The 16,385-nt window shown below is 39.9% G+C and overlaps 1 protein-coding gene across 2 annotated transcripts in view; it reads left to right on the top strand.

Moving 5' to 3' along the window:
• The window catches only part of pkp4 (plakophilin 4), a 181,508-nt gene that overhangs the window by 105,915 nt on the left and 59,208 nt on the right, over positions 1-16,385 (top strand). The window contains exons 9-11 of one of the 2 annotated variants that reach the window (XM_078552220.1): positions 2,961-3,181; positions 10,851-10,979; positions 15,950-16,163. In XM_078552220.1, coding sequence (XP_078408346.1) covers positions 2,961-3,181; positions 10,851-10,979; positions 15,950-16,163 — 564 coding nt within the window. Of the gene's footprint in view, positions 1-2,960; positions 3,182-10,846; positions 10,980-15,949; positions 16,164-16,385 lie in introns of both variants that reach the window. The other variant, XM_078552221.1, reaches the window with a different exon arrangement.

Genomic DNA, 16,385 nt, shown 5'->3' on the forward strand with positions numbered 1-16,385 from the left:
GGCATAGCGGAGGGTTCTGGGTTACAGTATTGCATTGTCAGTTGTGTGCTGAAACATGCAACTGCATTACTAAATGGACATAACTATAGCATTTCTTCTCTGCAGTTCAAAAGGTTACATCTGCAGTGCCAAAGGCTGCAGTCCATAATTCATTATTCTAAGGTGCTGCTGTTGATATGCTGTTACTACCTTTGCTGATCTTTAGATACTTAGGTGGTATTTTGTTGTAGTTAACTGTTAATTTTTGGATGACCAAACTTAATATTTGCAGCTCCAGGAAGCAATATCATCCGGAAGAGTTTCTTCAGTTGCTTAACCATATTTGTCCACACACATTTGACATTAATACTATAATACAAATGGCCTCCCAGCCCTGTCTCAAAAGGTGAATGCTAAGCTGGATGCAGACTAAAACATCCTCTACTTGCCCCCATAAAAACACCTTAAACCTTATGAAGAATTTTCCATATTTTATCATCCTTGGGCTTGTCTCCATGATGTTGGCACATAGTGCCAAACTAGAAGCAGTTTTTGTGCTGTTGGCCCATGTGCAGAAGAACTGGATTGAGACTGCCTAAACTCATAGCACATTGGACCCCTTATAGTCATCAGCCCCATCAATCTGGGATAGATTTGAACCCATGTTTCAGAAGTGAAACTCCATCCAACATATTCCACCACCTGATTCCTCACCTTTCTTTTGATTAATCTTAGCTGGCGAAGGGCATAGTAGTGTGGAGGGTATGGCACTTGGCTAGTAATCCAGTGGCCTGGATGGAAAAATCAATAGAATGTGAATTCTATTTAAACATCTTGCAATTGAAAAGCCTACATCCGTAAAAGGGACCAAATGTAATATTCCAAGTTTGCTGATGACACAACTAGGGTGGGAATGTGAATTGTGAAGAGAATGCAAAGACGCTTCAAGGGGATTTAGAGGGGCTAAGTGAGTATGCAAGAACATGGCAGATGGAATATAATGTGGAAAAATGTGAAGTTATCCATTTTCATGAGTCAGAGAGCTAACATGTAGATGCAGCAAGCAATTAGGAAGGCAGATGGTATGTTGGCCTTTATTGCAAGAGAATTTAAGCACAGGAGTAAAGAGGTCTTGCTGCAATTGTATCAACCCTTGGTGAGACCCCACATCGAATATTGTGTATAGCTTTAGCCACCTTTAGCTAAGGAAGGATATACATGCCATAGAAAGAGTGCAACGAAAGTTCACCAAACTGATCCCTGGGATGGTGGGATTGGCTTATGCGGAGACTGGACCTATATTCTTTCAAGTTTAGAAGAATGAGAGGTGATCTAGTTGAAGCATACAAAATTCTTAAAAGGGCTCAACAAGGTAAATGCAGAAAGGATGTTCCCCCTGGTTGGGTGGGGATGCAGCGGGGTTCAGAACCAGGTGTCACAGTCTCTGAATAAGGGACAGGCCATTTAGGAATGAGAGGAAGAGGAATTTCTTCACTCAGAGGTAGATAAATCTTGGGAATTTTCTGCCCCAGAGAGCTGTGGATGCTGTCATTGATCTGTCTTGAATATACTCAAAAGATTTCTAGATATTAAAAGATATCAGTGGATGTGGGGATGGTGCAGGAAAGTGGTGTTGAAATAGGAGATCAGCCATGATCTAGTTGGATGGCAGAACAGGCTCAAGGGACCGAATGGCCTACTTCTGCTCTTGTTTCCTATGTACTTGTGACCACAAAGCTGTCATGTTGTAAAAATACAACATGTTCACTAGTGATGTTTTGGGAAGGAAACCTGCCACCTTTATCCCGTCTAGCTTATTTGTGACTTCAGTCCTACACTAAGGTGTTTAACTTTTAAATGACCCTCTGAAGTGGCCAAGTAAGCCACTCCATTGCATGAATGACCACCACCTTCTCAGAACAACTATGGATATATGGTTAGTGCTAATCTTGCCATTGATGTCCACGTCGCAAGAATGGTTTTTAGAAATTATATTTACTATTTTCAATTAAAAGTGGACATTTGTCAGGAGTCAGTCTCATTAATATAGAGCTAAGATGTGAAACAAGTCTTTGTGAAAGGGAACAGAATTTGAAAGAGCACCAAATATCTTTAATTATATAACAATTTCGAGTGCTTTTAAAAAAGGGGGAAAACCAACAAACACTTTTGTATGCAGAAATTTAGTTTGCTGCTTTTTCACTGAAATTGGCTACTAGTTATAGTTTACATTTTAAGTAAAAAGCATGTATTTGAAAACAAATGGAATTCAGGAAAAACTACAAGCCATGTGAGAACATTTCTCTGGAAATAGTACCCAGAGAAAAGTGATTATTCCCGCATATGATTCTAGCCGAATTTTGGTGTTGCACAGCAGATGATCGGTAAGTAAACAATTGAAATTTAACATTTGAAGTAGGCATACCAAGGATTGAGGACAGACAGGTATGATTGCTGGGAAATAATCAAATGATGGATTAAAAGATAACAAAAATCTCCAGTTTAACAGGGTTGAATCTACAATTGTGATGTAAATAGAGTAACAATGGGATTTAATCTGAGTTTAAACAACATGGGTAATGTATTTGGGGCAGTGGAGGAGGAGGAATGCTGTGTTCAATTACGTTAATGAATGAAATTTGTGAAACTTAGAAATCTTATGAAATCTGTGCATCATTAGTGCACAACAGTAATTGTCATTTGATACTCTATTTATAGGTTTCTAAGTATAAGTATAATTTCTGGAATATAACTAAAATTGTTCTCAACTCTTAAATTAAAATAACATGGCCTCTATCATGTGTGATGGTCATATTTTCGAACCTGGTTCTGTTTATTAAATGCACCCTGATCAGAGTAAATTAGTCAATATTGGGATCTATTTTGTAGGAAATGTGCTTTAAGTCTTTTGTTACAACATTTTAGAAGTATATCCAGAAGATTAATACAGTTTTGAGATGAACATTTTTTTTTACTTTTAGCCATTGGAAACCTGCAGAGATCAGCCAGTCAACGTAGCACTATGACTTACCAAAGAAGTAACTTTGCTCTAAATTCAGTGGGTAATTACGGTGATCCATACAGAGCAGTTCAATACCGACCATCTGAATCTAATTATTCCAGACTTCATTATACCATTCCAGCAGATGAAACTACAACAAGGTCTCCATCAATTGACAGCATTCAAAAGGATCCAAGGCAAGTATAATTGGGGTTGACTTGTAGAACTGTGTTGTGGGACATTGTTTACCTTATTAACTAAAGTTGCCTTTATGTTGGCTCTAGTAGGGTACTAGTGAACTATAGTTTGCAAACAACATTGATTAGTAAATCCGGCCTCCCTCTCTCATTCTACTAAACCTGATATAATCTCTGCAAATATTAAAAGATAAGTACAGGTGAGGAAGCTTATTTGATCTATCTTAGTTCATCCATTAAACAGATTCCACTTTTGATCAAACAAGGAGTGGGGCTTGGACACTGTGTGAAGTTAGGAGTTGGTGAAGAGGGGAAGGAGATGCTCTTTTCTTTTTCTACCTTTGTCAGCCTCCAGTAGTTGGTGAGTTTTCTTCCTTTTTCCCAAAGCTAGGAAAGTGCAACTCAACTCATAAGCCAATTGGTCAGTGAGTATCCACTGTAGGGGATTGCATAAATAGCTGCATAATTGAAAAACACAAGTTTTAAATAACCCTTAACTACCTGCAGGAGAACGAGCTGATTGAGTGAGAGTCTGTAATTCTACGCTCTACAAGTGTAAAAGTAAAGTTAAGGTATGGCAGGGCAGCTCGGCTGAGTGGAACGTGCCTCCTGTGGTATGTGGGAAGTCGTGGACACTTCAAGTGGCCCTGATGAACACCTCTGCAGGAAGTGTCACCAGCTGTAGAAACTTGAGCTCTGGGTTTCAGAACTCAAACAGCAGCTAGAGTCAGTGTGGTAAATCTGCGAAGCTAAGGGCTATGTGGGTAGCATGTTAGAAGTGGTCAGACTACAGGTTAGCAGCATACATGCAGAGAAGGAGTGGGTGACCACCAGAAAGTCTAGATAGTGCAGGAGTCCTTCTGCGTCCGTCTTGCTCACAAACCAGTTTTCCATTTTGGACACTGGTGAGGACGATGATTCCTCAAAGGTGTGTGGCAAGAGCCAAGTTCTGGGCACCACAGGTGGCTCAGCAGCACAAGCGGAAGGGGATTTGATAGGGGAATAGACAGGCATTTATGGCCATAGATGTGACTATAGGATGGTATGTTGCACCTCTGGTGCCACAGTGTGGCTACAGGACATTCTTAAGGGGGAGAGTGAACAGCCAGATGTTGTGGTTCACGTTGGTATCAATGACAGGTAGAAGGAGTTATGAGGTCCCGAAAGCAAATTTTAGTGAGCTAGGTAAGACATTTACAAAAAAAACAGAACCTCCAAGGTAGTAATCTCCGGATTACTCCCAATGCCACATGCTAATGAGCATAGAAACGGGAAGTTATAACTGATGAATGTGTGGCTGGAGAGATGGTGCAGATGGGAGGGCTTCGGATTCTTGGGACATTGATATTGGTTCTGGGTCTTGGTCTACAAGCCAGACAGTTTGCACCTCAATAAGGGTGGGATCAATATCCTTGTGGGAGGTTTGTTAATGCTTTTGGGCAGGGTTTAAACTAGTTTGGCAGAAGGTTGAGAACCGGAGGATAGAATCAGATGAGGCAAAATCAGAAATGGAAATGGAAGGCAGAAAATTAGTGAGCCTGGAAAGCAGAGGAAACAAAGGATAGAAAATAAGAGTTTAGCAGTGCTCAAGAGTATATTCTTGAATGCAAGGAGTATAGCAAATAAAGCAGGCAAGCTGAGGGCACAGATGCAAACATGGCAGTATGCTATCATAGCTATTACAGAAACATGGTTAAAGAGGACAGGAATGGCAACTCAACATTCCTGGTTACTGGGTTTCCAGACAAGATGGGGAAGGGGTGGTGGCAATTTTGTTTAGAGAAGCAATTACAGCTGTGAAGAGGGATGATATATTTGAAGGATCATCAGTTGAGATCATATGAACTGAGCACAGGGACAAAAAAAAGACAGTCACACTGCTGGGAGTGCACTTAAAGTCCAGCAAACAGCCAGAGGGAGATAGAAGAGCAAATATATAGGCAAATCTCTGAGAAGTGCAAAAACAATAGGACATTAATAGTAGGGGCTTTTAACCACCCCAATATTAACTGGGATAATTTTAATGTGAAAAGAATGGAGGGAACAGAATTCTTGAGGTGCATTCAGGAGAACCTTTTTGGCCAGTATATAGCAAGTCCAACAAGAGAGGGTGCGGTTTTAGGTAATGCAGCTGGACAGGTGAGAGAGTTGGCAGTGGGGAAGCATTTTGGTGGTAGTGATCATTCAGTTAGCTTTAACATAATTGTGGAAAAGGACAAAGATAAAACAGGAGTTCAAGTTCTAAATTGGGGTAATTTTACTAAGCTGAAGTGACCGGAAACAGCCACTTGAAGTTAAATCAATGTCAAGAGCAGTGAGAGGTATTCGAAGGGGAGAGTCAGGAGTTCAGGGTAAACATGTTTCCACAAAGGAAAAAGGGTGGGGCGGCCAAATCCAGAACCCCCTGGATGTCAAGGAGCTTACAGAGTAAGATGAGGCAGTAAAGGAAAGTTTGTCAGGCACTGAGACTCAATACTACAGAAAGCTGAGAGGAGTATTGAAAGTGGAGGGCTGAAATCATAAAGGAAATTAGGAAAGTAAAGGGAGGGCATGAAAGAATATTGGCAAGCAAAATTTAGGAGAACCCAAAGATGTTTTATCAATACATTAGAGTAAGAGGAAAGAGTAGGGCTCATAAAAGACCAGAAAGGTAAACTATGTATGGAGGCAGAGGATGTGTGCATGGTTCTTAATGAACACTTTGCATCGATCTTCACAAAAAAAGGTGTCAATGCAGACATTGTAGTTAAGGAGGAGGAGCAGTGTGAAGTATTGGATGTGATAACCATAGGGAGAGAGGAAGCATTAAGGGTATTAGCATCCTTGAAAGTGGATAAACCACCAGGGCTGGATGAAATGTACCCCAGGCTGTTAAAAGAAGCCAAGGAGGAAATAGCAGAAGATCTGACCATTTTCCAATCCTCGCTGAATGTAGGTGTGGTACTGGAGGACTGGAGGTCTACTAACGGTGAACTTTTATTCAGAAAGGGAGCGAGGTATAGACTGAATAATTACATGCCAGTCAGTCTAAACTCGGTAGTGGGAAAATTATTGGAATCACTTCTGAGAAGTAGGATAAACTGTTGCTTAGGCATGGATTGATCAAGGGTAGTTAGCATGGATTTGTAAGGCAAGGCCATGTCTGACTAACTTGATTGAATTTTTTGAGGACGTAACAAGGAAGATTGATGAGGATAGTGCAGTTGATGTGGCCTACTTGGATTTTAGTAAGACTTTTGACCTTGTCCTGCATGGCAGACTGGTTTTTTAAAAAATGAAAGTCTGTGCTATCCAGGGGGAATGTAGCAAGCCGGATACAAAATTGGCTCAGTGGCAGGAAATAGAGGGTAATTGTTGATGGGTGTTTTTGTGACTAGAAGGCTGTTTCCAGTGGTACTCCGCAGGGCTCAGGACTAGGCCCCCTGCTTTTTGTGGTATATACTAATTTGGATGTAAATGTAGGGGGATTGTTCAAGAAGTTTGCTGATGGCATAAACATCGGCCAACTGGTTGATAAAGAGGATAGCTGTGGACTGGTCAAGTAGGCAGAAAAGTGGCAATAGGATTTAGCCCAGAGAAGTGAGATAATGCATTTGGGGAGCTCAACCAAGGCAAAGGAATACACAATAAATGGGAGGATAGAGAGAGTTGTAGAGGAAGTGAGAGACCTTGGTGTGAATGTCCACAGACCCCTGAAGGGTAACAGGAAAGGTCAATAAAGTGGTAAAGAAGGCATATGGACACCTTTATTAGCCGAGGCATAAAATATAAGAGCAGAGAGATTATGCTGGAACTATATAAAACATTAGTTAGGTCATATGCAGCTCTGACCACCTCATTACAGAAGGGGTGTAATTGCACTAGAGAGGATACAGAGGAGATTTATGAGGATGTTGCCAGGACTGGAACATTACAGCTGTGAGGAAAGATCGGATAAGCTGAAGTTGTTCTCCTTGGAACAGAGGAGACTGAGAGGAGATTTGATTGAGATGTACAAAATTGATGGTCTGGAAAGAGCGGATGAGATGGGCCTATTTACCTTAGCAGAAAGGTCAGTGACTAGGGAGCATAGATTTAAAGCGATTGGTAGAAGGGTTAGATGGGAGATGAGGAAAAGTTTTTTTTCTTTGTCACCCAGAGGATGGTATGAGTCTTGAACCCTCTGCCTGAAAGGGTAGTAAAGGCAGAAATCTCATCTCATTTAAAAGGTGCCTGGATGTGCACCTGAAATGCTGGAACCTGCGGGGCTACGGACCAAATGTTAGAAAGTGGGATTAGGCTGGGGGGCTCGTTTTTTTGGCAGGCGCAGACTCATGGGCTAAGTGGTCTCCTATGCCTTAAAGTTTGTGATTCTAAGAGCAAGACACAGCACTGACAGTTACCATTGTAATGGAAAAAGTGACCAGGGAGGGGGAACTGAGTAGGGTTGGAAAAGTGGATGTTCTTCATTTGCCATAAAAAGACAAGCATAGCCAGGGTCCATGTGAGTTCTCTCAGTAGCAACTTTTATCTGGTGCAATTGAGTAAAATTAGGGAACAAGTTCAGCCAAGTGAAGAATGGTGACTGGGCAGGTTGCTATCAATAGATTTGGAGGGCTCTCAGGCTGCCCTTTTAAGGGATAGAAGTATAATGGAACTCTATCTATAGAGAAATGGATTACACCAAAACAGCCAGAATTTGTTAGTGGCAGAAGGCATCAGAAAAATCACTGCAGATAACTGGGGACTGAACAAGGGAGAAAATGTGGGGTCAAAATAAGACTTGTCTTTCAGTGACAATCTGAAAAACACAAGTGAGACGAAACCAGATGCAAATTGTTAGCTGCTAAATTACTTTATTTTGTAGCCATTAAATGAACATGCAGAGTAATGATCAAAGCGAATTGTATTTCCTTCACTGAATCACTCTCCTTTCCTCATAAAGTGGGAAAAAAATAATAAATCCTGTGCCTCGTCTTTTTCATGGATTGACTTGTGTTTTGAATTATCTTTCTTTGTAGACCACTTCTGACTACTTGAACTGACCTTTTGCTTTCAACTCCAGGCCCAGGCCTGCGGCTCATTAACACATCATACTCTTTCTCTTCCCTCCACCACAGTCTCTCTGTTGTGTCTGCTGTGACTTGTTAAACTAAAATGACTGCATTTTAAAATACATTTGTACATAGCTCATTCCCAAACCTTTCCATGAAAAAAAATCAAAAATTCCAAAACCCCACAAATGAATCTGAATAAAATCAATTAATTAAAATCTTTTAATTTTTGTTTAATATTAGTTATTCTTATTGTCCCAGCCTTTGTGCAAAGTAACATTGTGTAGTTTTGTTCATTTTATTTAGTAACAAACTTAGTAAAGTGAAAGTTTCAAAGCAGCTTGCTGAACCAGAGGTCAGGAGGCTGTAAGGAAGCTTCTCTCTCTAGCAGGTATAGAATACAACACAGTGGAACTGTGTGCCTGAAAGATATGAATATTTTGCCCAAATAATGTGCAATACCATGGGCATAACCAAAGCAGGGCCAAAGGTCTGCTACTTTAATTATGAACATAGGAGCAAGTTTAAGCTATCCAGTTCCTCAAATCTATTCTACCATTCAGTTAGATCATGGCTGATCTGTATCTCAAATCCATTTATCTGCCTTTGCTCCATACCTGTAGCTACCCTTATCTAACAAAAAATCTATCAGTCTTAAACTTCCACTGACTAAGCCTATTGGGGGCTGGGTGGGATGAGTTCCAATCTGTGGAGGGGAAAAATGCTTCCTGATTTTGCTCCTGAGCTGCCTAGATCCAATGCTAAGATTCTGTTCCTTTGTTCCTAGATTTCCCATACAAGAAATATCCATCTAATCGAATTGCAAGTTGTGAAGGGGACGTAAAGAGTTTGCAAAGGGATATAAATAGGATAAGTGAATGGCCAAAAATTTGGCAGATGAAGTATAATGTGGGAAAATGTGAACTTGTCCTCTTGGGCAGGAGGAATAAAAAAACAACATATTATTTAAATAGAGAGAGATTGCAGAACTCTTGAGGTACAGAGTGAGCTGGGTGTCCTGGTACATGAATCACAAAGTTAGTATGCAGGTATAGCAAGTGGTTAGTAAGAAAAATAGAATGTTATTTATTGCAAGGGGCATGGTATATAAAAGTAGGGAAGTTTTGCTACAGTTGTACAGTTGGTGCACCCACATCTGGAGTACTGTGTACAGTTTTGGTCCCCTTATCAAAGAAAGGATATAAATTACATTAGAAGCAGTGCAGAAAATTTCACATGACTGATTCTTGGGATGAGGGGGTTATCTTATGAGGAAAGGTTGGGCCCATGCCCGTTGGAATTTCAGAATGAGAGGTGATCTTATTGAAACATACAAAATTCTGAGGGGACTTGACAGGTGGATGCTGAAAGGATGTTTGCCTTTCTGGGAGAGAGTAGAACTAGGGCACACAGCTTAAAAATAAGGGGTCTCCCATTTAAGATGGTGAGAATTTTTTTATCCAAGAGGATTGTTAGCTTGTGGAATTCTGTTCCCCAGAGAGCAATGAAGGCAGGGTCATTGAATATTTCAAGACTGAGTTAGAGGGTATAAGAGATAGACAGGAAAGTAGAGGCCACAATCAGATCAGCCATGTTCTTATCAAATGGTGGAGCAGTTTCGAAGGGCTGAATTCCCTACTCCTTCAAATTCATGTTTGTATCCTTTTATCTAAATCATCTAAATTAACACTAGGGGATATAAGGCAATTTTATGCAACCTGCCATCATGATTAGCACTTGCTGCATTAGTGTTAAGAGTAGAGAGTTCCAAACTTGATGCATTCCTATGAGACCAAAGTGGTAAAGCTTAAGTACCAAAATCTATACTGAGCAAAAAGTACTCATTACTGGACAGAGCATACTTTTGTTTTAAAGAGAGAAGCTAGATTTAAAGACTACTACTTGGTACAATGAAAAGAGTGCCTGAAAATTTTCTTGTAGACCTGGTCTGCTGAGCCTATGGCACCAACAAAAATTATAAGAACAATGGGCTTGAATTTTCAGAGGGGTTCTCTTGCTTGCCTGTCATAGCTCCTGAAGGAAAGCCCAGGAAGCCCTACAGAAATTCCATTAAAATCCCGGTGAATTTTGTCCAAAAAAGTTATAACAAGTATGTGTTGCTGAGCTGCAAGCAAGTGATCAATTTAGAGGAAAAAATTGAAAATATAAACATGCTGAACATTGTAGGTCCAAAATCAGAAATGCAATAAAACAAATGCTGAAAGATGCAAATCTCAGGAGAAAACAAACTTGAGTTTTAATTGAGCAGTACCTGTACCTTTTATACTGGGGAGAGTCAAATGGTAACATTTGTGACAAAAAAGTCTTTCCCCAGAATCAATTAAAATTAGGTGAGGGATGCTTGAATGCAGAATAACTAAGACTTTCTGTAGATAGATACAATTTGTCTTGAAAAAGATCATTATTAAAGGATTATAAATACACTCTCATTGCAAAATAACAACTAAAATTTTAATAATTTCTATAAGTCCTAATAGACCACGGACCAATAAGAAAGGTGATTGCACTTTGCTGGAATAGAGTGGTTTGATTTCAACACAGAATTATTTTAGTTTAAAATGTTTATCAAAGAGAGATACTAACGAGGGATTTCCTCATTTCATTTTTTAAATCAGGGAGTTTGCTTGGCGTGACCCGGAATTGCCAGAGGTGATTCACATGCTTCAACACCAGTTTCCATCAGTTCAAGCGAATGCAGCAGCCTACTTGCAGCACCTCTGTTTTGGCGATAATAAAGTGAAAACAGAGGTATGGTGTATAGCATTTCTGTTTCATTTTTGGAGAGCTATGAAAGAGTGCAAAAACATGCACTACAAATTGAGATGTCTGTTCACATTGCAAAACTACATCATTTCTGCTAGCTTGCACTATGAATCCTTTGATGCAAAAGGAATCATCTTGAAATTTGCATGTAGGTCAGTGTGACATTTCTGAGCTGAAATCACTGCTTTTACTGTTAATTGTTGTTGTATTTCAACTATACAGACAGTGTAAATTGAGAATCCTCCTGATACATGCCTACTTACCTTCACGGTGCTGATTATTTGGCCCATTTCTGAATTGGCATTGGAAAAATGTAACTGCGTGTCTGAGCATTAACTTCTGTTCCAGCTAATTTCCCAACTCAAACAGACACATGCCAACTATTTATATTTAGGTGGGCTTTCAACGTAAAAAATATCCCAAGAAGGTGTATGGAGAAAGAATAAGGATTCAGGAGAGCAAAATTTAAGAGCAATGACCAAGTGCTTAGTTAAGGGCCTAGAATGTCAAGGAATTGTTCCGTGACAGTGTTGAAAAAGCCATGATCAAAGCCTCAAATGACATCTCCTGACTAATCATGATGCACTATGCCTCCTCATCCTCTTTGCAGCGTTTGATACAATCAACCACATGAACCTCTCCAGTGTTTCTCTTCATTGTCCAGCTGAGTTTGAACTGCCTTTGCTTCAATTCACTCTTGCCTATCCAGTCATACCAGGGCATCTGTAGCAATGGCTTCTCTTTCCAATCAAACACAATCACTTCTGGAGTACCTTAAAGATCTATCCTTCGGCCTCTCCCTTTCCTCATCTACATACTGTCCTTCAGCTCCATCAGCTGAAGGCATGTATCAAGTTCTATGCAGGCTTTGACAACATCTAGGCCTATTAGTCCACCCTCTCTTGACTCCTCCACTTCCTGTGTGCTGTTAGCCTACTTATCTGATGCCCAGTTCTGATAAACCAGTTTCCTAGATGTGGCAGTATTACCAAGCTTTGATCTGCTCCCAAAGCAAAATACTACAGTTTTTGAAAATCTGAAATAAAATAGAAAATGCTGGAAATACTCAGCAGGTCAGGCAGCACCTGTGACGAGAGAAACAGTTTATGTTTCAAGTTGATGACTGCCATCGACCTGAAGGGGTAACATTTTCTTAATTGAAAAATGCTGACCTGAGTGTTTGCAACATTTCCTGTTTTGATCTGATGTGCTAGTTGCAGGATCATTTACTTTTGTCTATAGCATGCCCCTTCTGCTGTTTTGCATGCACATATTCCTGTGTTGTAGCTTCAACAGGTTGGCACATCATTTTGAGGTATACTTGGTGCTGCTCTCAACATGCCCACCTACACTCCTCACTAAAATAGGTTTTGTTATCTGGCTGGTGGTGTGAGGGATATGCAGATTACAGATTGTGCTGAAATGCAGTTCTGCTTTTGCTCATCACCAATAGCCCTTTGTGGATGCCTGGTTTTGAGCTGCTAGATCTGTTCTTAACCTGTCCCACTTAGCATGGTGGTAGTGTCACAGAACATAATGGAGGTTATCCTAAGTTTGAAGACAGGACTTGGGCTCCTAAGCCTGGTCATTATTAAGGGCACAATATTTATGGCAGATGCCAAAGATGGTAGCTTTGTTCTTTCCAATATTGATGCAGTAAAGCTTCAGGATGAGCCCTAATTTGTTGGGGCTACATAGAATAGTGAGGGGAATTGACCAGCATCCTTAGCTAGAGCAGGAAAATTGATTAAGGAGGATTTTCTGCCTGACTGAAAGATCCATGTCTGGCCTTGGCAGATAAAGTGCTTTGTGTATTTTTTTTTCCCTCCCTACTGGAAGAATCAAAGCTTATTCTGTTCAATAAGACTATAGAATGCTTACAGCACAAAAGGAAGCCATTTGGACTGTCGTGCCCATGCTGGTCCTCTGCAGGAGCAATTCACTGGGTGTAGACCCCTGCCTTTTCCCCACATCCCTGCACATTTTTCCTTTTCAGATAATGACCCAATTCCCTTTCGAATGCCTGGATTGACTCTGCCTCCACCTGCCCCTGAAGAAGGGTCATACGGACTTGAAACGTCAATTCTGTTTCTCTTTCCACAGGTGCTGTCAGACCTGCTGAGTTTTTCCAGCATTTTCGGTTTTTGAATTTAGGTTTGCAACTCAGTTTTTCCCCCTCTCCCGTGTGTCTGCCTTTTTTGCTGTCTCCCAGCTTTTCATCAAGTAAAGTGTTTTGCAGCTCAACACAAACAAACTCCTTCGCAATTACCATATAGGTCAGGTGATTTCTTTTAAGAGGCCTGCTTGTTTACAGTCCTACGGTGAACTTATGATTTTTTTTAAATCCCAGGTTAGCATCCATATGTCCAGATCATGCCAAACTCTTCCATTTTGTAAAAGAAAACTTCAGTCTTCAGTAGTATGATTCTAACAATTGCTACTGTCCCTTTTATTCCATGCATTCTAATATTGCTTATAAGTAAGGTTACCAGCTCTGGTTGCATGGATTGCTGGAGATTTCATCACATGACCCCCTGCTTCCATTGCCCTGCTCCCACCATTGGTTATTGCAACACAACCATCTTTGTGCACTTACTTCCCAAACTAATTGGAAAGTGAAAAGATTCTTTATTAGTTGTTTGACTCTCAAGAATCAGACAAACAACATTTTTTTTCTATTCATTTTTTATTCTTTCATGGGATGTGGGTGTCGCTGGCAAGGCTAGCATTTGCTCATCCCTAATTTCCCTTGAGCTGAGTGGCTTGCTAGGCCATTTCAGAGGGTAGTTAAGACTCAACCACATTACTGTGAATCTGGAGATATAGCACATTTAACATAAAATGTTCAAAGGCACGTCACAGGAGTTTAATAAAGGGAAATTTGACGTTATCTGGTGATCTTTCCTAATACCATAAGCTTGGTCAAAGAGGTAGGTTTTAAGCCACGTCTTAAAGAAACAAAGAGAGATAGAGGGACAAAAAGGTCTGGGGAGCGAATTCCAAAGCTTATGGCCTAGGCAGCTGAAGGCATGGCCACCAGTGGGGGAGCAATTAAAATCCGGGTGAATGAGTGTAGGTATGTTGAAGGGATGTTTCTCTGTAGGAGATTAGATATGAGGAGGAGTGTGGACATGGAGGGATTTGAAAGCCAGAATTGGAATTTTAATATGTTGCTTAACTGGGAGTGAGTTTAGGTCTGCAAGCACGGGGATGATGCCTTGGTGTGAGTAAGGACACAGGCAGTAGAGTTTTGGGTGAGTTCAAATAAAGGCGGGCAGAATGTGGGACTCTGGCTAGGAGTGTGTGGCAGTAGTCAAGTTTAGAAGCAACATAGGCATGGATGAGGGCTTCAGCACCAGATGAGCTGAGGCTTGAACAGAGTTGACTGATGTTATGGAGGTGGAAATAGGTGGCCTTTCAGGTATGTAGTCAGAACATGATCTTGATCAAATATGACATCAAGGTTGCCAACAGTCTGGTTTGGCCTCTTATCAGAAGGATGGAGTTGCTAGCTATCAAAGTTTGACCCTTTGGGCTCTGGGGAATGGAAGCATGCAGCAGAGGCAGCTCTCAATCAAATAAGTCACGAAGAGAACATAATTATAGCTCTATTTCAATGTTTCAAATCATTGGCTATAATTTTAATACAATTACAAAACCAGATTTTGTTTTTGCCTCAATTCACTTTTGCACATTCATTTAAGGTTAGACATTAAAAGTAGTGTGAAAGAATATCTAAATGGTTTATGTTGGGGGTATTGAGAACATTTACTTATTTTTAGCATTTACAACAAAGTTGCTGCTGCTTTTTGTTGGAACCAACTATTTCTGCTCCAAATGTTTTGAGATGACGTTGTGCAGAAACTGTCAAGTAATATATTTGTATACTTCACCATGCAATATTAGGATTTGGTGCAAAGTTGCTCCATTCCATATCTCTGTATTGCCCCCTCTAGGTATGCAAATTGTCAAACTAGAGTACATTTCAATAGACTAATTGAGAAACAGTTTAGCTTTGAACTTGGAAGTATTCACTTTATAGGAGTAATATTACTATTTCAGTATTACAGCTTCTAACATAAAAAATTATTTGACATATGTTTTAAACATAGGTATTTCAATTTAAAAGTTCTAATCACCATGTGGGTGTGCAAATCATCAAATTGTCTCCTATACCTACTTAAACCATTCAGTGTGATTAATTACTTAAATTTTAGTTTTGTAATGATGCCATATTTTAAAAACAATACATAATGTTGATACGTCTAGTGATTTGGACAGGAAGTTCGTGTACGAGTTGCTGATATTGATCTTTTCTCTTGTGGGCAGGGTAAGGTGCTGTCACAAGAAAAAGCTCATGTTTTCCTACAAAGAGAAAAATTGAAAAGTTTATTTTGGACTGCTTTTACTGACCTCTTAGTGGCCAATTAGTGTTACATTGGAATAGGTCTCAAAAAAAGATGGCTTGTGAATGGCCTATGGTAGAGGAGAATGTGATATTTTGAGAGCATAATGGAAAATATTCGATAATGTATGGGAGCAATTTTGGCTTCAGTGCCTGTCCAGTGCCTTGCAGAGTATGTGAACAATGTAATTTGCATGCTGGATTATTAATATGGCATTTAACATTTTTTTTTTGGGTGTGAGAAATTTGAATGTTAAATTTTTGTCTGTATTTTTCACCTCCCTCAATAGATCTAAATAACCTAGGAAGAATTGGACAGTACAAATTAGATGGTTTTTTGCATGTACAGTAGTCTGACTTCCATATTTTATACTTTTGTTGTCATATGATTTTATCATGCACCTACATTAGAGCTGTGAATTCAAGAGCACTGTACCTTTGGTGTTTATAATTGTAGGATTAGTAATGCATTTTTTTAATCGTATGTCTCTATCTACAGTAAAAAAAAACTTAAGTATTCTGAGCAGTGTATCTTGCTTATTTGCTCAAGGTGTGCATATTGGGTGGAATTAAACACTTAGTTGATCTTCTGGATCATAAAGTCCTTGAAGTTCATAAAAATGCATGTGGTGCACTTCGGAACCTGGTTTATGGAAGAACAACTGATGAGAATAAAATAGCCGTCAAAAATGCTGGTGGAATCCCAGCCTTACTGCGTTTGTTACGGAAAACTGTGGACGCTGAAATGAGGGAGCTTATTACTGGTGAGTGTTAACATTATTAAAGCTTATTTGACAGACTAAACAAATTGTGACTAAGGAACTATTATTTATGAAGTGATTTTGCCACAGCTGAGATTCCTGCAACTTGTAGACAAGGGCTCAAACCTAGCACTTTTTGAATTGTATATACCTCTGTACCACAGCATATAGTCCATGTAGTCAATGAACCACTGACGGCAGCTCTCAGTCAATACATAACATTTT

Source organism: Cetorhinus maximus, chromosome 11, assembly GCF_964194155.1.
Source record: "Cetorhinus maximus chromosome 11, sCetMax3.hap1.1, whole genome shotgun sequence".
NCBI classification, from domain to species: Eukaryota; Metazoa; Chordata; class Chondrichthyes; order Lamniformes; family Cetorhinidae; genus Cetorhinus; species Cetorhinus maximus.